The sequence below is a fragment of the Kryptolebias marmoratus genome, linkage group LG9 (genome assembly GCF_001649575.2).
Source record: "Kryptolebias marmoratus isolate JLee-2015 linkage group LG9, ASM164957v2, whole genome shotgun sequence".
NCBI lineage: Eukaryota > Metazoa > Chordata > Actinopteri > Cyprinodontiformes > Rivulidae > Kryptolebias > Kryptolebias marmoratus.
Genome location: NC_051438.1, coordinates 9206248 through 9228851, shown reverse-complemented (window position 1 = coordinate 9228851; position 22604 = coordinate 9206248). Strand labels below are relative to the sequence as shown.

Below are 22604 nucleotides of genomic sequence, written 5' to 3'. Positions count from 1 at the left end.
AGTATCAGGCAGGGAGCAGGCAAGAGACGGTGGTCGTGAAACAGGCATGGGTCGAGATCAGGCATGAACAAGAGTAGTACGCTGGACATTTACTGGCACAAGGCTTTCAATAATCTGGCAGTGAGATCTTGGGAGCTGTGGGTATTTATGGTGGCCTGAACAGGTGAGACAGATGAAGCTGATTACATGGGCATGGCAACATGGGCGTGGCTTGAACTGTGGGACTGAGGAAAGTTACTTGACTGTGGCAAGAGGCGTGGCAGGAATAGATGGAGCTGTGACATACCTATCCTGATTTATTAGTGCACTTTCTGTTGGACCAAATATATACAAGTCTTTATTATTGTATTTAATCAATTATATTTACTACTTTTATTTACTAATTATATTTATTTACTAATTATATTTAGTCAAAGCCTGATCACATTCTGTCAATCTATAAATCACTTGTTGTATACATACAGGGTTCCTACATAGTTCAAATTTTCAAACTTTTTGAGATTCAACTTTCCAGATTTCTTTGTCAACTTTTAATCTATTTTTTTAATCTAAATATAAACATTTACTTTAAATGTACAAAACAAACTGTATACAAAAGATTGATGGCAGGGAACGACACATCTAAAGAATATTTATTACTAAAGAAATTATGTTCCTGTTTTCCTTCTTGTTCCTGTTTCCACAGTTCAAATCTTTTATGTCAATATTTTAATTTAGCGTCTTAGTAGTGTGTTTTCATTTAAAATAAAATGCAAACCTACTATATTTGCTTTGTTCTGGGAAAAACTTACAAAACAAGAGAAATGATGAACATTTACAAAGCACATTTTAAAACCCAAGTGATTTATTGGTTATTTAAACTATAACTATGTCAATGTTTTGTATATAATTAGAGTGAAATATGCGCTGCTTGTCTGAAAAGTGCTGTTATTTATCTTTTTATACATGTCAAAAGGCTGAATAAAATCTGTATGCAAATGCTTTTTTATCGTCTGTTTTCTTTTTTAATACATTTCAAAACTGTGGAGGAATCCTGTATATAATAACAAAAAAAACGGATAAGGTTAACTCATAGAGAGTCGAGTTTTTTGTCTTGTTTTTAGTTTATTTCAGAGAGGACTCAGTACAGAAATTACCAACAATTTGAAACAGGATTCCTTCTTCCAACAACAAATACAACTAAATAAAAAAAAAAATTAAAAAACATCCCTTATTTGGCCTTTTTGGCTTCATATATCAATATTTTAAAAGTTGACCCATTAGAAAAAAAGATTGCAGTTCAAATTGCATTAAGACTATCAAGTGAATAAGAAAAGAAAACATAATTAGACAGCTTCTCCAGAAAGCTGCGTGAGTTTTGATGATGAGCAACAGATCTGATTTGGTGTTTCCAGGATTTAAGACTGCAGCTGATTATATAAACGAGTAAATGAACTAATGTTAAAATGGATGGCGCCCTGACTCTCAAGTTACAACATTTTAGTTGTGCCTGATGATGTGCTGTCAAAAGGGAAGCTACAAGTTGATGCTAACGGTGGATTAAACATGTCGGTAGGTCAATAGACTTCGCAGGCTGAGGTCAACTGGAGGAGGCAGAGGTGAACGTAGACACCCCGTCGTGTTTGACGCTCCACTACCTCCTTTCACCTGCAGCCGGAAAGGCACATCACAAGATCAAAAACATTTGGAATAGTCAAAAAACAGTCCATGCATTTATGAGCTGAGTTAGGCGTTTCTGGGGTTTCTGTTCGGGGTCGGTCTGGGTCCGGGTGTGGGTCTTGGGAAGGCCTGAGGTCTTGGGTAGAATCCGTGTTAAGGTGCTACTGCTGCGCTTTCTTTGCTAGGGCCTCAGCCTCCTGGTGACAAACAGGAAACAGGAAGGGGAAAAAGGAGAATATGTTGTAATAAAATGGAGGATATTCATTTATTTGACACTGCCTAGAGGCACCCTCGCCTCCTTGCGTTTCCATGGTAACAGGCACACCTCCCCGCAGTTACTGTTGTGACAGAGAGGAGGTGCTGGAAAGCAGGTGTGAAAGGGGGAGAAAAAGGAGGGAAGAGGCCTGCCCACAGATGTGTAATTTGTGTATTTTCTATATGAAAATAACACTGCGAGGACACATTTATCATGAAACACGCAACACTAACTCATACAAGTCACCTGAAGGAGCGCGGCTCAAAGAAAGCTCAAATATAATCACGTGTTATTGCTCAGGAAGAGCTCACCTTTGACCCCGGAGGAGCAGTCATACCCAGAAATGCGTACACAGCGTTATCCTCTCTGGCATCGAAGAAGGTCTCATAGTTCTGAAATTTAAAAGACAATAAAGAAAGAAGATCAATCAATCGGCTGACTTAAGTCTTAAAATCAGAATTGATTATGTGAAACACTGAATCTGTGTCCTGGAGGTGCAACCTGAGCAGCTAAGATCATCTGTCAGAAAGAAAGCTCTGCATGTAGACACTCTGATAGGAGAGCATTGTGTTAAAGAATGTGACCAAAGCTATTACGCCAACAAACTCCCCCTTTTGCTGTCACTGAGTTGCTCCCATTACTAATTCCTCACTCCTTCTCATTCTTTTATATTTCCTCTTTTTTTCCCCTCCCACTCAAAAACGCCCTACAGCTGCGAAAAATAAAAAAAATCCTAGGAATTGCTGTGCTCTTTGTCTGTGACATTCAATACATCCTCCTGCCACCCATCAGCTGCTCAGCATGATGCTACGCTACATGCTAACACCTCGTGTGCTCGTAATGGGAGTATTAGCTAATCCCATTTGATTTGGTGGATTAAATCTGAGCGAGGCTGTAGGTAGATGTTAAAAATGCTGAAGTCAGAGTCCAAATTCCTGAATTTTCTCCAACACAACTCTGTAGCTGTCAGTTGTTTGTGGTGAAAATGCCCAGTGACGGGGTCTGTCAGCAAATGTAGCAAATGCTAAATTAGGATTAACTGCAAGGCTTTCATTAATGAAACATCCTGCAGCTATTCACAATGAAGTAACCACTCACTCCACTCAAAGGTACAAATTAATGAGAACTTGTTACAGAGGAGACGACAGTTTGAAAGAAGACTACACACACAAATCCAGTGGTAGGAATATCTGAAGCCGTGGTTACATTTAATTTGAATATTCAATGCTGTGACATTATGTACAGCTGTATATAATAAATATACAGAGGTGGATGCATTTGTTGGCACCATTTCATTAAAGAAAAACCCACAAATGTTGTACCCATAACTTAATATGTTGTTGCCCAACCATTTTAGTCAATCGAGGTATTTCTGTCCCTCTCTCTGAGTCTCCTCCACCTGTCCTCAGGTGTTTTGTCCCTCTCCTCATGAACAAACTGCTCCATCTGTCTCAGGTCTGAAGGGGTCCATCTCCAGATGTTTTAGCTCCTTCCACAGATGTTCATCAGGATTTACATCAGGGCTCAGAGGCCACTCCAGAATGGTCCAATGTTTGGTTCGGAGCCATTCTTGGTGTTTTTAGTTTTGTGTTTTGGGTCATTATCCTGTTGGAGGACCCATGATCTGTGACTGAGACCAATCTTTCTGACTCTGAGCAGCACATTTAGCTCCAGGATGTCTTGATAGTCTCTAGACTTTACTGCACAGATTTAAGACGCCCCGTGTCAGATGTAGCAAAGCAGCACCAGAACAGAACCGAGTGCTTTTCAGGTTTAATTTTAAAACCGCATCGTGATAATCTGTGAGGTTACTTGGTTTATATACAATATTATCCAAATTTGATGATCTTGTAACCTGCAATCCACAGCCTCTTCAGACTACCTTAATAAAAATTAAAAACATAATCTTTCTTTTAAAATTTTCCCCTTTTTTTCAGTCCAGATATTCACTTTTCTTTGGGTATTTATTTTAGTTTTCTTGCTATTAAATGATGTAGACTTTGGCAAGAGATTTAGGAATAGGTTGTAAAATAAGGCACTTCTTTTTCTAACTAAATTTTTGTTCATTTTTTTCTTTACATTGTAAGATTAATACGTAGTATGGCTGCGAAAAAGTCATGCCTTAAAGCAGACCTGTCACCTCTAAAGAGATGTTTATTTTTTATGTTCACTAAGCCATGGGCACAAATTCTAGTCATAAATATTTTATCATTTTTTTTCAACTGTTTTTATATTATAGAAAAGCAAATCAAGGCAATTTACAGCATATAAAACTTAAAAAGACATTGCAGATTTTCCATTTGCTCCTGTCGGTAATGTCAGTTCATCTAGTAGTTACCAAATGGAAAGATACAGAGACTAAAAAGTCTGACTGAATGCCCTTATTCTTGTTGCCTCTCTTGGATTTTTTTTTTTTTTAACCATTTGTTTCAAAAACTGAACAGAAAAACCTTGGTGGGTTTATTTCACAGTACAAAGGGTACTGAAAATAAAATATCAGAAAAGAGATGAGAGTGGATTTTACCGTAGATCTGATTCACATGAAATCGCTCCTTAAGGGTTTTATGTATCTCTTTGTACTCTGAAGGAAAAGGTGATCTTCTCCATTATGAAAACATATTTTGGGCCTAAATGTATTTTGCATTTAACAAAATAAACCAATAAAACCTTAACTTAAATAAACATATATTTAATAACTTTGGCCAAACAAGCAGCCAGTAATAAGTGTCATCAGCCTAAAGAAGAACAAGTGATGGTTTGGTCCACACAGACCTGATTTCAACATCAGCGATGGTATCTGGGATAACATGAAGAGACAGAAGGATATGAGGCAGAAACACAAACAAAAGGTCTGTGGCTCGTTCTCCAAGATGTTTAGAACAACCAACCTGCTGAGTTTCTTCAAAAACAATTAAACAGAGAAGAACTGATGTTGTTTGAAAGCAACATGAGATCACGCCAATAACAGATTTGTTTCTGATTCGTCTTCTGTTAGCTCACTTTGCATAGGGATCTAATAAAAACACACAATTTGAATTTATATTTGTGCAAGCATTTAAGCCTGTCTAAAACATTTGCACACTGCTGCACATTTGTATTTAAAAAAAAACCCAGCATTAACAAACCAGAATGTACGATTTTTGTGTACTGAAGACGTGACATGTTCTCGATACAGGCTGTCTGATAACTGAAGCAAACAAACTGCATGGACAGTTTTAGCCATTAATTCAGTGTGTGGCGTTCTCACCCCGCAGTATTTTTCATCATTGAATATCTGTGGGGGGAGAGGGTTCCCAGTGGCGGGTCTTGCATCCTCTGGGATATTCTCCCTCATCCACTTCCTGTTGGTCTCGTCGGCTGCGATGTCACACTCCTCAAACTCGATCTTATTGGCTGCCAGGAAGCCCATGACATCCTGCTGCTGCTTTTTAATCTGCAAGGGTGGGAGGAGGGGACAAGAGGGGACGACAGAGGGGAAGTGTTCAGTTACAGCCACGCTAACTTTCACATTATGAGGAAACAGAAGGTCCACCATACTGTCATCAGTCTGCTTCAAAAATAAGGAAACATCTTTGGTGTGAGAAACGGCGCTGAGGAGTATCTCTGGTTCCCAGTTTGTTGTTAATGAGAAGAGAAATGTTACAGACCTGAGAAAAGAAAGTCCACCCTCTTTCAGTTCCGGGGTTTTACATGTCAGTATATGATGAAAACGATCTGATCTGGTTCTAAAGTTATTTATATCTAACCTCAAGTGCACAAGAACACACAACAAATTACACCACGTCATTATTTATGAAACAAGAATGAAGCCAAAGTGGAAAAGCTGTGAGTTAAAAACTGAGTCCAATCTTTCTGTTTCTATAGGCTTTCAGAGGGAAAGTAGCAGCCAGGTGCTGCTGGTCAGATGCATTTCATTAACTGATCGTCATCACTGCGATCGCCTCTATAAATGCAGGAGTTTCACGGTTTTTGCAGTTTGCTGGTCTGGAGTTTGCTGTGTTAGCACAATGCAAGACGGAAAGACATCAGCAGTCACTTTAGAGAAGCTGCTGTTGCTGCCCATCAATCTGAGAAAGGTTAAAGGTCATTTCCAAGCTGTTTGGCGTCCATCGTCTAACATGAGAAAGGTTTTTTACAAGTGGAAAACATTAAGACAGCTGCCAGTCTTCCCAGGAGTGGAAGGTCAGACCGTGCAGTTATTAGAGAAATGACTGATGACTGACCCAAGAGCTCCATCTCAGACTCTACAGGTCAAGGTTAACAGGTTAAAGTTCATGACAGGACAATTAGAAAAAGACTGAAGAATGGATTAATTGGAAAGGTTGCCAGAAGACAGCCTATTCTGTCTAAAATAACATGGCAGCATGAACCACGACTTCTAGAACAATGTCACTTGGTCAGATAAGACCAAAGTGGAGATGTTTACCCATAATGCACAGCTCCAAGTTTGGAAAAAAACAAATCATCAGCACATCATCACAAAAACATCATACAAGCTGTCAAGCACAGAGGCAGAATGGTGATGATTTGGGCTCGTTTTGCAGCCACAGGACCTGGGCACTCTTCAGTCACAGAGTCGGCCATGAACTCCTCTGTAAACTGAAGGACTCTAGAGACAAATGTGAGGATGTCTGTCTGAGAGCTGAAGCTTGGACCAAACTGGGTCGTGATGCAACAGAACAATGATCCCAAACACAGCAGATAATCTACAACAGAATGACTGAGAAAAGCAAGAACCAAAGTGTTGTAATGTCCATGTTAAAGTCCAGACCTCAACCTGATTAAAATGCTGAAGTGGAGCCTTAAAAGAGCTGCGCAGAAACAAATGTCTGCAAACCTCAATGAAGGGAAGCAACTTTGTCAAAAAGAGTGGGCTAAAATTCCTCCACAACCATGTGAGCGACTGATAAAGTAAGACAGACAACAACTACTGAGAGTTATAGCTGCTCAAGCTGTCTTAGTTTTTCACACAGCTTTTCCAGTTTGGCTTCATTTTTGTTTAATAAATAATGACACGGTGGAATCGGTTGTGTGTTTTTGTGCACCCGAGGTTAGATCGGAATCATTTTATAATCTGGTATAGAGCAGATCATTTTAATTATGTCCTGACAGAAGAACCCTGGAACTGAAAGAGGTGGACTTCTTTTTTCTCTCTCCCCTGTCTGTATAAGAAAATCCCATGACATCCACCAGTTAAATGTCTATTAGGAAAATTTCCAATTTGTTATTTAAAATGTTGCCATTGCAAAGTGCCTTTTTTAAAAATGTATTTTCTCCTTTAACATACTGAACATGTTTCTTAGAAATAAAAACCAAGAAGCTAGTTGAAACGTTTTTTTTTTTTCTCACTATCTGGCGTTTTTGTGTAGGTGCGATCATTTCCTTGCAGGCTTCGCTGCCAGCTAATGTTCTGTTCCATCAAACATTAACACTTGTCTTATTCGTGACACTTTTAAATTACTCACACAAAAGAGAACGCATCTCGTCCCGGAAACTGCAAAGAAAAGCTGAAACGGAAGAACAATTATCCCAGGGGTGACAAGCTTGACATCCCTTCAGATGTCTCCTCTTTCAAAGTGAACTATCGTGTTTGGTTTTAAAGTTACATCACGAGGAACGACAGATACAGACCCAAAAGCACATAAAGCAGAAGTTACAGGGTGGATAAAAAGACTACATTTAACGCTGCTTATTCTCCTTTCTTCTGGATACATCACTGTGTAAGTGTGTGTGTGTGTGTGGTTGGGTGTGTGAAACTGTGGTCCAATGAGCCCTGGGTGGGTGTGTGCAAGACGGAGGATGGCCCTACAAGGCCAGACGGAAACAGGAGCTCCTCTGAGACTGGAGAGGAGGTAACTGGTCAAACAGGAGCCAAATAAGGCCTTCTGTAAGGAGACACGCACACACATTCTGTCTCAGCTGCACACACACACACAACATTCACTTATCTTAAACCAAAACTAACTTTGCAGTCAAACCCTGACAAAGATCAACTTATTGTCTTGCCGTCAGTGCAGACACAACCCCTCTCCACCCCACGTGTGGACTCCTCCCAGCCTCACGGTATGCAGATGAGACAGGTGGGTTATTTAACAGCCATCTGCCCAAACAACACTCTGGCATGTAAATTAAAAGAGAAGGCTGGCACCATCAGAATCGGCTAACGGCAGTTAGCAATAGAAAGAGAGCAAAGTCCTAAAAGCAGCTTTCTTTTTTGCCCACCTGCTTTCCAGACTGGGTTAAAGCAACCAGGCAGAACACCACATGTTCAAACACTTTAACACACTCTGGCTCCATTAACACACACACACAGTCGGCTTTCAAGAGAAATCTGCACAGCTGTCTGAGTCTGGTCCTCAGGCTGACTCATAACTAAGGCTAACTTCAACCTAAACTGCTATGATGTACAAATTCAACTCCTTTCTCCTGTTTTCCACTTCCTTTTAGGGATTATTTTTTCCGCACCAAATGGGGTTCCAGTTCTAAACTGAAGCCAGAGCTCACGTAGCACCGACTCTTTCTGTTTCTACCACCGTCAGCTCTGGCCCTAGCATCTAAAAAGCAGTGCTAACTCAGCACCAACTCTTTGCTGCCATTTATTGGCAGGAATAGTGACATAAAGGCTGTGATCTGTGGAGATAAAGTGTCTCTCTGCACTTTGGTCAAAATCCAACAGAGGGACGATTGATCATTTACCGAAAGAGACGTTTAATGTGACGTAATAACGAGGCTCTGGATGTGGAAAACCAAACCGCTTCCTAACTGTATTTTTAAAGAACCAATCCTATCGAGCCTTGGTCTAGTACTGGAACCTCTTTGGTGGAAAAACCCACTTCTGGGTCTGGCCATCGCTCCCAACAAGCCTACGTTGTACCGTTGCCAAGCAAAATTAATTTGTAAGACAAACTGGCCGCGCGCCATCTGCCCCTGACTCTAATTGCACAGTGGGATCTCGCAGCTCTGCCCATTCGAAACGCACTCCAGTGTCTTCAGTCTTGGTTTGAGCCCCCGGTGATTCTAAACAGCACGAAGGAAAACAAACTGTCTCCGTCCAAAACACGTCTTCCTCGTCTCCTGCAGATCTGTCTTTATCTAATTCTCGGGAACTCTACAAAATTATTCTCCAGTTTGGTTTCTTTAGAAGAGGAAGGGACTGCAGGGCCATTATCAGGCTTTAAATCAGTAAACAGGCAGGACAAACAGTCTCTGGTTTGTTTTTCTTGATCCAAACTTTGTGCTAAAGCATCTAATGTTCTTACCAAAACAGCATGCAAATATCCACAAGATAAGCGGAACGCAAACACAGGAAAACCTGTTCCTGTGTTGTTTTCTTTGCTTATGGACCAAGTCTTGATGTTCTGAGACAGCCTTACTGTGTGGTTGAAAACAGTCTATCCACCACTTTAAATGACACTAAGTAAAATCTCTCTACATTTTAGTTAGGTTTATATGATGGCATTAGATTTGATGCTCTGCCTCACCTTCTTCAGCAGGTGGATGTTTTCTTTTTCTTAGGTTGAATACTGGATTGATCGTTATAAATCTTTGTTCTCAAATTTTGTACAAAATTCCCAATTTTTGTAAAAGAATCGTCTTGTCTAAAAAGCCGAATGAATTTAGCTTATCGCATCATTTTCTTAAACAATAGATTTTTTAAAATGGCGTTATGTGGAGAAGTTATGAACAGAATTTTTATTATTATCATTTGTTGTCAACAGCTCTTTTTACAGTTTCAGTTGGAGATCAGTTCTGACCAGACTGATGAGCTAATGGCTAGTCCGAGCATGGCTAAAGCCAAAAGAGGATTGCTGCCGTCTTAAAACAAAATCAATCTCAAAAATTAAAAAAAAAAGTAGTTCACGCAAAGGATATTCCATAGACCTTTACCATTGGCTTCCTGCAGGAAGTGCCTCAGGCTGCATCAGATATGCTACAGCTAGCTGCTGCTGATATTAGCACTTAAAAAGAAAACAAAGAATCCCACGTAAATAACCATAACGTGAAACCGACAGTGTAAAGTTTTCCAGAGTAGCATTTTTTAGGAAAACAGCAGCAATCTCCTTTGGTTTTGGCCCCAGCTTGACCTGCAGTTCACTCGTCAGTCTTGTCTCAGATAAACTCTGTGAGTTATCTCCAGCAGGAAGACATTGTCTTAAACTTTTCCACAGAGCTCCACTTCAAAAGAACTAAACTATCACTTCAAGATGCCTTTTTTAAAGTAAATGGTTACTATATCTAATAAAATATCTGATGGATTTATTGGATTCTGTGCAGACTTGTCAGAGTACAAGTTATGTGTAAGTTCCTCTTTATGAACAATTCAAATTAGCAAACATTAAGATGCAAAGAGTGAAACATGTCATCATATAGAAGCATCTATGTGAGGATGCTGAGGTTGAAATGTCCACTAAAGGACATCTAAATGGACTCTGGACCTGGACAATAAAGCTGGCAAAATTTAAACTAAAAGTAAAAATTTACTAGACATCTAAAACTAGATTTAGACAATAAATAAACACCTAATTCATAGCCAAGATCTGCTATACTTGTGTTCTGTAGGGCTCCACAAAAAACAGAGAGAAGAGTATGATGGGAATTTGACCAACTGGAATAAGATGTCCTTACTCAAAGTCCAAGTTGCTAAACACTGGCAGGATGGGAATGAATGCCTTAGGCTTCTTTGTGTTGAAATTTGGAGTTAATTGTCCACAAATAACCAACTAAAATGGAGGGTACAAGTACAATGTGCTGCCATTTGAACTTTGGAAGCACCTAGACATAAATGAAAAAAATCCTCAGCTGACACTTCTGGAACGTTGCTCATCCCGCCCGAGTGGTCACAGTATCAACCGGCCATTAAAACATTAAAAGGTTAAAGGTCACACAGGTGACTTGACTTTCATTTGGGAAATCTTTTTTTTTAAATGCAGCAATACACTGTGATCTTAGCCCACCTCTAGCTGAGTGTTAGCCTCTCAGACAGGCCAGAATTAAAGTTACTGATTGCAAAATATAAAAGGTTATCCTGAACTACCTTATACTAAATGGTGTAGATTGAAAGAGTTTACTTTAGTAGTTTTCCGGATATATAGATATGCGCTTATAAAACATTGGTCTACACTTCAGGAAAATAAAGCACTCGGCAGAATACGAATCTGAAAACCACAAAGAAGCTGGAGTCATGTGACTGAGCTATACTAGGCTGGCCGTAGTCTGTGTAGGTCAACAAATATGACGGACTTGGACAAGCAAACAACCTTGAAGAAGACGCTGAAAGTAGAAAAGTAAGTCTGCTGCTAAATGCAAAAAAGGAACAGAGAAAGATCCAGCAGGATGGTGGAGCTCGGCATTCAAACACACACAGCTTTCACAAACCTTCTAGATTAGTAGATTTACCGTTTCAACGATTTTTCAACTCTAGTCTAACACTAACATAATTTACTCAACAGATGAGTGTAAATACGTACCAAAACATCAAAATTCTTGCAATTCAAACAGATCTTCGATGGACATCGCCATTGTTGACCTACTTTCAGTCACATTGACTGTCTCCATAGGTGAACATACGTGGTAGTTTGCACAAATTTATCTTACAAATTCTTAATTAAAGGACATATTAACCTTCAACATGAGGAAAGTATTGTGAGGATTTTGTCAATTCTTTTACAAGCTTTTTTTTTAACCATTCTTTATGGCTTTGCAATGAGGAGCTCACCATTCAAAGAGCTATCAAAAACGGGTAAGAATTTATTTGTTTTCAGTTTGTATCAAAAGATCTGAACTACCAATTTAACATTTGAGAACGCTTCATTTTTCATTCGTTTCACAGTAGTGCAGGGGTAGGCAAACCTGGAGGGGCCACCGTCCTGCATGTTTTCCTTGTTTCCCTGCTCCAACACACCTGATTCAGTGGTTAAATTACCTCTTCTTGTTCTGTTAATCACCCATTGATTCAAATCAGGTGTGTTGGAGCAGAGAAACAAGTAAAACATGCAGGATGGTGGCCCTCGAGGATCAGGATTGCCCGCCCCTGCAGTGGTGGGTCGTTGCTCCTTGGTCTGCGTTTCACGGCACCACGTGAGAGCCTTCGCAGACGTGAGGCCGGATCCAGACCGGATCAATTCCAGAAACAAGGTCAGGTCTCTGGCATTACCAGCTGCTAGACAATTGATTGGACGGACTGTATTCACAACACAGGCTTAGATCAATAATAGGGGACTGATTCAGTCAGTTCTGCTGACCCATTGTTGGGGTCAATTTATGCTCAATTCAATCAGCTGCGAAAGGAAATACAAATGAACATGAGCTGTATTTTATCAAAACAGAAAGCTTTGTAGATAAGACTAAATGACCTTTCAAATCCGTCTGAGGCTCGACATTCGAGTCTGCCCTCTGAGCAACAGGAAGCACGAATCAACCGTGTGTTTGTAAGGGATAAAGGCTTGTCTTGATAAGATGGAGTCTGATTTTTTTTTTTGGCTGTAAACAGTCCCTTACTGGAATGTCACCACCAACCGAAGCCTCCACCCAGTCAGCAGTTGCAGCACGGTTACAAAAGAGCCCTGCCTGGCACTGGCACTCCGGCCGGATCCCCTGCAGCTCCACAAAGGGAGAACGACTGTAAAAGTTCAACAGAATCGCCTGCTACGCCGACTGAGCGACTCGCTCGGTCACAGCAGCCATAAAAAATAAATCCCGCTTGACTTTTAGACTCCGGTGTCAAATAAAGTGCGTAAGACGTGCACAAAGGCACATTTTCCGCATGTGGACACACTCCGGAGTTATTACTTGGCGCGGCAACGAGGAGGCGCAGGGATGGAAATGAGGTGAATGGCCAATGTTTTGCCTTTTTCAACAGATAGAATTTCCCTTTTCAGTTGGCCTGGTTGTCCCAGTCACGGTGTGCTGCTGCAGGTGTGCAGGACATTTGCATCCGTGCATTTTAGGTAAAAATCCTAGTTTGCTTCTCAAATTGAGCATCTTTGTAACCAGGTGAAAGGGTGAAAAGTATGCCAATATTCCCCCTAAGACACCACTCATGGAACGAAATCTTCATATCATTTTTTTTTTCCAGCTGACACTGTAGTCATCGACTGACGCATGAAAGGCAGATGATTGCGTTCATGTGTCTGTTAGTAACATATCTCATGAACCGCTGGACGGATTTTAATGAAACTCTCTGAAAGTAATCACTGGATGGACATCTACAGCTGATTAGCTTTTGAAGTCAATCTGATTCAAGATGGCCACCACGGCTAGCTGATCTTAGGAAACACAAAAAAAGCTGTAAGTCAGTCGGTTTTACAGATTTTAGGCTCAAATTTGGTGCAGCAGCAGCTGAGAGGGAGCCTCAACACATAACACAAGCATTAGCAAATCATGCAAGATGGTTGTTTAAACCTTTGCCATTAACTACTGGAGTTAAACCTGTTTGTCTGTTAGCAAAATATCTCAAGAACAGATTTTTGGTCGGATTTTAATTGTCACTTTCAGAAAGTAGTCATTGAATGTACCTCTACAAATGATTAATATTTCAACCCAATCTGAGATGGTCGCCACAGCCAACGGACCTTAGTTTTACAGATATTAAGCTAAACTTTGGTGTAGTCATAATCAGAGCTAACAGATTGTGCAATATCGCGTGAGAGCAGTCATGATGTTATTTTCATTCCTCAACATAAAACGACCCTTGTTTAAAACGCTGGCATCAAAGGTTGGGAGACAATATGTGTTTATTTCAAGGAAGGCTTTGCTTTTATTCTACAAAACCATATGTCATACAGTTTTATCTTTAAAAAGATTTTGAAAGCACCACTAGTAGCTGAAGAGATGTTTCGAGACAACCCCACTCTGACTTTCCAAAGATGATTTAAACACTGACAGCACGATGAGGGCAGCTCTCCTTCAGTTATAAGGAAAACCCCACACACACACACACACACACACACACACACACACCCCTCCATGCTGTGTGGGTCATCTGTGCAGCCTGTCATTAATCCCACAGTTACGGGTCAAATATCAGCGACCTGTAAAATGTGTGATAAAACCAGGTGTGATAAATCTCAGGCAACCTAGAAAGTGGAGCTTTCAGACATGCCGAATGCATCTTGATAGGAACTCGGGCCCCAACTACACAACTCCAAGGATTTTTAAATATGGATATCCTCTGCTACTTTTACACTTGTCGTCCACATGTAAATGGAAAAAAAATTGGTCAGAAAAACCGAGACTTTTACAATCTTTGTGTTTGTACCTTCATGTGGAAAGCTTTTTTTGAACTAAAGACCTAGCATGCCTTTGTGCTTTAGAAACCCAAACAACAATGGAGCCATTTTTTCTCTGTCTGTTTCACTTTGTGGTAATTGATTTACGCTGAAATAAATAATAACTAGGAGGAAAATTGTAAACCGGAGGGGAAAAAAACCTTTGGGGGAGAATTTTTAGCCAAATTCAGAAAGTTCTTCTTCTGTATTTTGATGTGGACATTGCTGCCACCTGGTGACCTAGCATGGGCATTTTAGCATTTTTGTTAGAAGATTTTTCCAGCAGAGTTTTCTAAAGAACACAAAGTTGGAGGGTCTGCTCTGAATGGGTGGGTTGGATCCATAAAACGTGATTGGCCTGATCGAGAACCAGGAAGCAGGTGTTTCGCAATAAGAAGAGCTAGCTTACCTTTGCTAAGGCTTCACGTGCTTGTGTTCTTTGTCTCTGTTTCTTTTATAATAAATTCAGATAATGCTGCAATAAACCATTTTTAGCCTTTATGTGTGTCTCCTTTGTTATCACTTCTAAGGTAGGTAGTAACCATACATATCAGACTTTGTAAAAATGTAAATTGCTGTTGGCTCATTGTTTTGAGATTGTTATAAGTCTCATTTTTTCACGTTTAAAAAAATGCAACCAGAAGACATTCACATTGACTGCTATTCTAAATTTGTTTACAGACGTGACACTTTTGTAAATCCTTTTTACGATGTTGTTAGAGTATGCATATTTTAATCAATTTTTTTTTCTAGCTTCTCGCTGTTATCTAGTCAAGCCTCAGCGAACGTAAGATAGCACTTCCTTTATTTAGGACACCTACTTCCTGATTTAGTGGACTGGGCGAATCACATTTCACGACTCCAACCTGCCCATTCAGGATGGACACGCCCACTCTGACTTCATCCATCCGCTACCCCTCCAGCCTCCTCCCACCTGTATCTCACCGGGCTGCGACTGCTGGCAACAAATTGCAAACCAGCAATCGTAAGGGAGTTTCCAAAAAGTCTCAAATTGTTCACAGGGTTTCTCAGTTTCCTTGCACAGGCCGAAGAGCGAGATAAAATCTATGTTCAGAGTAGCCACAGCGCTACTGCAGACATCTGGAACACGTCTCAAACCCTGCTCAGTTTAGTTTCTGTAATTCTAGATGTTGATGTGTGTGTGTGTGTGTTTGTGAACTCCCAACTAGTTGTCTCCAACTAGTCCAGCAGTCACAGCCCACTGAGGTACGACCTGAAAGGCTTCTTGCTTCTTTCTGAAACCGAAAATGCTTTTCCATGGGCTTCTGAAACAATTATTTGGGTCGTATTTGGTGTTTTTAATAGAATGGAGTTGCACAAACCAAAGTGTAAGTCTTGGTTTATTCTCTACTAGGGTTGCTAACAATAAGGAATTGTTCCGTATTTGAAACAAACAAAAACAAAAACAAAAAAAGGGTTCCTTATGAAGTTGATAAGGACTGCACTTTGCTCCTTATTTTTAAGAGCCGGAGCGAATCTGTTTATAGACGACAAATGAAACAGCAGTTTTGTTTAATCAGTGCTGAAAACTCAAGTTGTTTCTGCAGAGAAAGATGCTGAACACACGAATAAGCTTTGCTTTATTGAAGCTAGTAAGGAGCATGTTGTTCAAGCTGCTTTTTGTCTGTTAAAGTGGACACTGCTTAATTTAAAGTTACAGCATATTTCAAAGTCAAACTAGAGAAATTGTATTTTCTGTGAAAACGCAGCGTTTACACTGAGCCCTGCACGACTGCTGAAGTTTGCTGAAGCTGAAAGAACCCTAGCTTCAAGCGAAAAGTAGCAAAACACTAGCTAAAAGCTGAAAGTAGCAAAAGGCTAGATAAAACCTAAATATAGTAAGAGGTTAAATGAAAGCCAAGAGGACCAAAACACCAACTCAAAAAGGAACAAAACACTAACTAAAAGCTAAAAGCAACAAAACCTAGCCAAAAGATAAATGTAGTAAAGGCTTGGGTAATGGCTAAAAGAAGCAAAGGCCTAGCTAAAAGTAGCTGCATGCTGCTTAAAAGCTAAATATAACAAAAGGCTAACAAAAATGCTATATGTAGCAAAAGGTAAAATAAGAAAAAGGCTCGGTAGGAGCTAAAATGATCTAAATTACACTGATTCTTGTTATTTTTGAAACTCTTCTAACATGAGCCTGTATGTGTTTGTCTGCTAAATGTTCAGCTGTTGTATTTCCCTTGATGACGTCACCCTGAAACAGCGTCTCACAGCTACATTTTATCAGGACAAAAAGTCCCCCCCTGTGTCAGCCTGTCCAGTCAGTGCTCCTCATTTCGATTTCTGGCAACTGGCAACCCTCTCCTCCATCAAACCAAAGCCTGCAGCTGAAGCTAACTGTGTTGCTACAATACTCCAGTCTGCACAGCCAGCCACAACTCCGCCTCCTCGTATTTACCTCACCGTACTGTCATTTCTGCTCTCTGACACACACGGTGTAGCCTGCAGTCGTTGACAAAGGAGAATCAAACAGCTGGAATAGGAATCCTGTATGTCTGAGCCCTAATTAACGAGCATAAAAGCTGCTGAAGTATTTAAACAGCAAGTGGAACTTTATTTTTTTTTCTTTATCTCGAGTATTATAGCTTGTCAAGTGCTGAATATAACACATCCCCCCCCCAGGCTAATATTACACTGTCTGTCTTTGGGGTTTTTTTTTCTCGGAAGAGCGAAATCCTAAGATGTTATTTTGGAAATACTCCCACTTGTCTCCGCGCTGTTGGCTGTTCCTCCAGTGACGAATGTAGACTAATCGTAGCAGAGCAGATCAGAGTGAGAAACAAAGTGACTGCAAAAGTAAAGGATACGACGACTCTCGCTGTGCGTTGAGGCTAAAGCCACTAAAGGTTGCGTGAATATTCGTGAGTGCATTAAGTCGTCGTCCTCCTCCAGCAGGCGGATCGATGAGAGGTAATGCACTCCCCCCGGACGTTCTCCAGCACTGCTGGCTCTAAACCACGTCCACTCTGACTCTGCAGAAAGCTCCCCGTCCTGTAGCTGGAACGGGAAGGCCGCTTGCAGGGTTTTTTCCTTTTTTGCAAATGTCACTAACTGCCGGGGCAATAAAGTCGCTCGGTGCTGCCTGGATGAAAAGAGCCTCTGTGCGTGCTCAGTTTCGTCTGCACGTGAGCTGCAAAAACAAGCTTATCTGTGAGGGGGTAGGGGGTAAATCCCCCCCCTCCCCAAATGAGAGCCGAATCATAAACAACGAGTGACTTTTAACGACAACATTCCTGAAGGAGCAGCCAGAAAACCCAGCGTTGGCTTTGTGTTGAGCTGAGAACAAACGTCTACAGTTGGGCATATAAGACCAAGATCAAAAGATGGGCTAACGCTACCTTACGGTCGCTGTGGTAACAGCACCTGCGTCTCTCGCTCGCTGACACCACATGCAGGAGACAGACAGAAACGAACTGAAAAGCAAGCCTCAAGCGAGCAAACAGTATCAGACGCATCTTAAAAGTTCGTGAGACTCTGACAGCAATGCACACTTGAGCTTCGTGTGTGATATATATACGACCAGTTAACTTGAACACGTACAGTGACAGTGAGATGAGTTTGAGCATGATGCTTTTAAACTTTGGATGACGTTATTACTGTAAAGTAATACTGAGCTGTAAAAAAACAAAGACTGGGTTTCCCCACATGATTTAAGACAAAACCCTCCCAGTGTTGTCAAAGCAGAAATTTCTCACATTTCTTTCAAAGTTTTGTCAATGTTATACGACGCACCACTACCAAAGGTCGTAGCACAATGTTTTCGATCGAGTTGCATGTTTTGATGCATGAGTTGCATGGTTTTTTTTTTCCTAAAAGCTGCAACAAAAAGCGGAAGACAAGTGCAGTGAAGGTGCGGCACCCTCAACTAAAGAGTTTCGTAAAAGCAAACCTGGCATTTCTGGATAATTAGTTCCCTCTTTTTCCCCTGAGATGCGTCTGTTGCAGCAGCTTCACATTTCACAAAAGAAATAGGTGCATGCACAAGTAAGTTTAAGCTGCACAACATGACACGATTTAATGGCCGTAGTCAAATGTACGTGTAGGTCAATCCAGGCCTTGAGCTGGTCTTCTGAATGCAGCTGCTTGTCTAAAAGAGGCCCCGGAGCATTGCATCACCGTCATTCCTCTCCACTCTGTTCGAAACTTTGGAGTCTAAAGCAAATGATCCTCAGGGCTGCTTCAAGAGGGGAAAGAACATTTAGCAAGTCAGATCCCTGGCAAGGCCCCCCAACCCCCTCCTAGGAAACTTCCTGCACTAGCATCAGGTCTCACACACCAGAATTTAAAAGTCTCCTATTGATTTTTTTGTTTGTTTTTTGTTTGTTTTACTGCATACCGCTCCTGTTGGCAGCCCAGTTTCAGCTGTCACATCAGGAAGCCCTGTGACAAACCGCAGCACAGAGCGACAAGTCAAGTCATCCTGCCTCAGACTTCCTCTCGTTGTTCTCTTTGCTCGCAGACAAAAAAAAAAAGTTAACAAAACTCAACAAGGAGCCCAGCGTCCAGAAGTCCCAAAGACAGCAGGGCTGTGAGTCAGTCCACCCCTCCGTGAACTGAGAGGGATGGCAGCCCGATGGACAGCAGTTTGGGGAGTTGAATAAAAGTTCAGCTAACACCCCTCCCCGAGCAATCCCTAAACAAATCCTGAATAAATCCATCTAAAAACCTGGAGCAAACAAGCTTCGCCGATGTTTGTCCCTTACCGAGGTGGATCCAGAGGACGATGCTATGTACACTTTGATGACCATCTTAGATGCTGCCACACAAGACTGCAACGACCAAAAAAAAAAAAAAAAAACCACCCCCAACAACAAACAAACAAACAAAAAAAACAAAACAAGAAGGCTGCTTTGCTGTGCAGGCGGGTGGAGCAGCTTGTTGAGCCAAAAAGGAGGAGGAGAAGGAGGAAAAAGAACAAAACAACAACAACTAACTTCCAAGGCTGAGAGACTGGATGTCTGCTGTTGGCATCGCAGACTTTTTCTGCGCAAATGCTTCTGTTCTCAGCAGTGGATGGAGCTTCTACATTCCTCCTCCTTTCTCCTCCTCCCCGCCCCTTCTTTTCTCTCCCTCTCTCTCTCTGTTCAACACACACACACACACACACACACACATAGACAGAGACACGCAGAGGCGATAGGCCTGTCAAGATGGCAACACATCGAGGTTATATTGTCTGAATATTTCAGCATCGACCTCTTTTGTCTGGGAGACAGACTCTGCCCATTGTTCCGGAGCACCACTGAATATGAGCTCCGGTTGTTTTTGTGTGTGAGTTGGATTTGAAAAAAAAAAAAAAAAAGGGAAGAATCTGCTGTGATTCCTTTTTTTTTTTCCTTTTTCCTCCCCTTCTTTTCTTCTTGCTCCTCTTTGTGTATGAGCAAAGCCACTTCTCATTAGACAGGCTCTGTGGGCCCCCTGCAGGCCTCTGCTGCAGGGGGAGCTGGGCTCTTTTTTTTTTTTTTTATAATCCTGAAACGAATTTAGGAAAAGCCGACTGACACAAAAAAAAGAATGTGTGGTGGAGGAGTGGGCGCCATATTGGAGCAGATTTATGGTGAAATTTCTCCCCGCCGAGCGCCACTAATCTAGCGGAGAGGAGGAGGAGGAGGAGGAGGGGGGATGCGCGGCTTTTGTACGCCGGGGCTCGGCTCGCCTGTCGCCGGGGCCCGAGCAAAGCGAGCCTCCAGGCTTCCCCGTGCGGCCTCCGCCCTCCGTCCCAGCCTCCGCGCCAAGCCTCTCCATTCTTGCAGGCTTTCCTCCCGTCTCCTCGCCTGCAAGAAGGAGCCATTCGAGCCCAGAACATCACCGGCTCCAAAATTCCGAGTGTTCTGCAGCCCCGAATGGCGCCACCCGATTGGCCCGGGCGCCCATCAATCATCCGTTTAGCCGCACCCCTCCCCCCATTCAACCACTCTCCTCTCTGTTCCAGTGTGTTTACTACACTGCCGAGCATAAGGGGAGACACTCGTCTTCACATGCACTGAACCCACTGAGAAAAACAGCTTTTAGTCGCGTTTGTAAGAAAACCTCCAAGAGATCAACATGCCCAAGAGAAAGGTACGTATTCTGGAAATAATAAAAATATTCCGAGGCAGAAAGCGGCAGTTAATCCAATGCAAACGATTGGGAAGACATCCCTCTGAGACATTACTTAATTATAACGCAGCGTATAAACGCTTTTAGTCGCTGGTGATTTTTGCCTGCCTTCTAGATATTATGTACATTTTTTGTGTGTTGGAATTAATATTTTCCTGCTCGCGCAGGGCCTAAAAAAGGCGGTTTTTGTGCGCGAGCTGCTGTCCTTTTGAGAGAGTCAGAAGTCTCCCTCGGTCTCCATGCAGTTAAAGCACAAGCAGCAGCCATGCTTTGCAGCTCTTGTCCAACCTTCGTCGCCCCGACCTACCGAGAACAATCGGCTCGCTTACCGCCGTTCGGCCGCCGAACCGGCTCGAAGCGGCGCCACAAAATGCCCCGGTGCCTCTACTTTGCGTTTTGACCGCGAAAGCGGACATTGGCTGCGGCGTTTCGGCAAAATTAGATATTTTCTGTCTTTGTTCGTAGACCCAAAATGGCTGCGGTGGCGGCGCTCCGCCGCGTGGGGGCGCGCGCGAGGCCCCCCCACCCCCCCGCGCGCCAGGTCCCTCCCCCTTCTGAGAGTCTCCCGCGCCAAGCGTTCAAATCTGAGCCTCCATGCTTTCAGGGGAGGAAGAGGAGGGGGGCAGAGCGGGGCCCTGGACCCCAAGAATGTGGCCCAGGGGCCCCGCATGGCTGAGCTGCCCCTGGATCCAGACCCTGAGCCGAGCATTTCAGGCCTCCAGCCCGAATAATCCACCTGCGTTCGAGGCGCAAGCACGATTTCGCCCGACTCCGGAAAGTCTTCCCCGAGCGCCCGCGCCTGATCAGAACGTGAGGGCGAAGCACCCGGCTGCCGCCCGCCGGGCGTACGAACCCCTTTATTGTTATTTTCTCACCTGATGTTGTTTTGTGTTTTCAGTCACAGGGAACAGAAGGAGGAGAAAAGGAGGAGGTGAGACTTCCTAACTTTTCACACACACACACACATGTTTAATGCTCACTGAATCTTTCCCGAATCGAGCGAAATCCTTATGACGAGTGTCTGTTCTGTTTCAGCCCCAGAGGAGATCGGCCCGGTTATCGGCGGTAAGATAAAACACACACTTGTGCACCCACTGATTACAGAAACAAACACACACATTTACAGAAAAAAAAAGTTTAAGCACGGGTAATTATGACTGCTTCACCTGCAGGCAAGGAAATTAAACTACTTAACTAGAATTAAAACAACTAAATGTGTTATTTTACATAAAAAAACAGTCAAGATAACCTTAAAACAACTTATAGGAAATTAATGAACACTTAAAGTCCTTTAAACTACTTAAATGCAGGTAGTAATCATTGTTTTGTCTTTAGATAATAAAATTAAACTATACAACTTGAATTATAACAACACCAAACCACTAAATGTGTTGCTTTATCGAAATGACCCTAAAACCAACTTTTAGTTCATTAACGAACACACAGAGTCCTTTAAAGTGATTAAATGTGTTTAAATGCAGGTAGATGGTCTTAAAACAAACTTGGAGTGGCTCAGACGGCAGAACGGCCCGCCCCGCAACTAAAACTGGCAGCTACAATCAATAGAAACTTCAAAAAGCGTTTCCTGCTTGCGTTGCCTGTGCCTGACCGAATTAAAAGTTCTTAAAATGTGACTTAAATTGTTCCGACTCTCCTAAAAGGCGGTTCAAACTTTGACACGAAGAGAAACGGGGCCCTTACAGGTGTCTTGACCTGTCAAGGCATCCCAACTCGAGAAATGGACTTATTGATATACAAGGAAAGCTTTATTTGAAAATAAGAAGGTGATGTTCTCCTTTTCTTTCCCTCAGAAACCGGCCCCTCCCAAGCCAGAACCAAAGGTGAAGAAGGCGGCGAAGGTAGGAGGTCGGAGCCCGAGAGCGATGCGGGTTTGTGTTGGAGCGATCGGCCCGTAAAACTCTTAAGTTTCCTGTTTGTTTGTTTTTTTTGACTAAATAGAAAGAAAAGGCTGTGAACGACAAGAAGGAGGACAAGAAGACCAAGAAGGCGAAGGAGAACGCCGAGGCAGAGGCCAACGAGGAGAACCACTCTGAGAACGGAGAGGCCAAAACCAACGAGGTGAGCCGGCGGCGAGACACCCAATAATAATCACCAAAAAAAACGAAAAAGAAAGCGCAGAAAATTAAAGATCCTTCTTCTTCTTCTTCTTCTTTTTCCGCTTGAATCCACAGGTGGAGGCAGCCCCCGAGGAGACCAAGGAGGAGGCCAAGTCCGAGTAGCACCACTGCCCAAAACCCTCCTCCTCCTCTACAGCCACCCTCCTTCAGACCCCCCCC

General features: G+C 42.3%; 2 protein-coding genes across 5 annotated transcripts; one reads left to right on the top strand and one right to left on the bottom strand.

Annotated features, from left to right (window-relative positions):
• Positions 1–1074: 1074 nt before the first annotated feature.
• On the bottom strand, positions 1075–20781 carry sh3bgrl (SH3 domain binding glutamate-rich protein like). Of its 4 annotated transcripts, none has more exons than XM_017419787.3 (4): positions 20637–20781; positions 5163–5348; positions 2227–2307; positions 1075–1856 (listed from the first exon to the last, which is right to left on the bottom strand). In XM_017419787.3, exons 1-4 carry the CDS (start codon positions 20721–20723, stop codon positions 1821–1823), a joined length of 390 nt encoding a protein of 129 aa, XP_017275276.1. In that variant the 5' UTR covers positions 20724–20781; the 3' UTR covers positions 1075–1820. The 4 variants fall into 4 exon arrangements, with proteins under 4 accessions (XP_017275276.1, XP_024862482.1, XP_017275278.1 ...); XM_025006714.2 differs by having other exon boundaries at positions 20615–20752; XM_017419789.2 differs by lacking the exon at positions 20637–20781 and adding an exon at positions 18912–19217.
• Positions 20112–22557, top strand: LOC108238001 (non-histone chromosomal protein HMG-14A). Its single transcript, XM_017419791.3, has 6 exons — positions 20112–20268; positions 21206–21238; positions 21343–21372; positions 22119–22166; positions 22267–22386; positions 22500–22557. Exons 1-6 carry the CDS (start codon positions 20254–20256, stop codon positions 22545–22547), a joined length of 294 nt encoding a protein of 97 aa, XP_017275280.1. The 5' UTR covers positions 20112–20253; the 3' UTR covers positions 22548–22557.
• Positions 22558–22604: the final 47 nt, after the last annotated feature.

What these genes read in the sequence shown, in the direction of transcription:
- LOC108238001 (XM_017419791.3), top strand. An exon ending in AAGGAGGAGAAAAGGAGGAG is followed by an intron (nt 21,239 to 21,342) that starts GTGAGACTTCCT and finishes GTTCTGTTTCAG; the next exon opens with CCCCAGAGGAGATCGGCCCG. An exon ending in GATCGGCCCGGTTATCGGCG is followed by an intron (nt 21,373 to 22,118) that starts GTAAGATAAAAC and finishes TCTTTCCCTCAG; the next exon opens with AAACCGGCCCCTCCCAAGCC.
- sh3bgrl (XM_017419787.3), bottom strand. Translation starts at nt 20,723, where the DNA reads ATGTCCGCTTTCGCGGTCAAAACGCAAAGTAGAGGCACCGGGGCATTT. An exon ending in GGTTCGGCGGCCGAACGGCG is followed by an intron (nt 5,349 to 20,636) that starts GTAAGCGAGCCG and finishes CCACCCTTGCAG; the next exon opens with ATTAAAAAGCAGCAGCAGGA. An exon ending in CTGCTCCTCCGGGGTCAAAG is followed by an intron (nt 1,857 to 2,226) that starts GTGAGCTCTTCC and finishes GTTTGTCACCAG; the next exon opens with GAGGCTGAGGCCCTAGCAAA.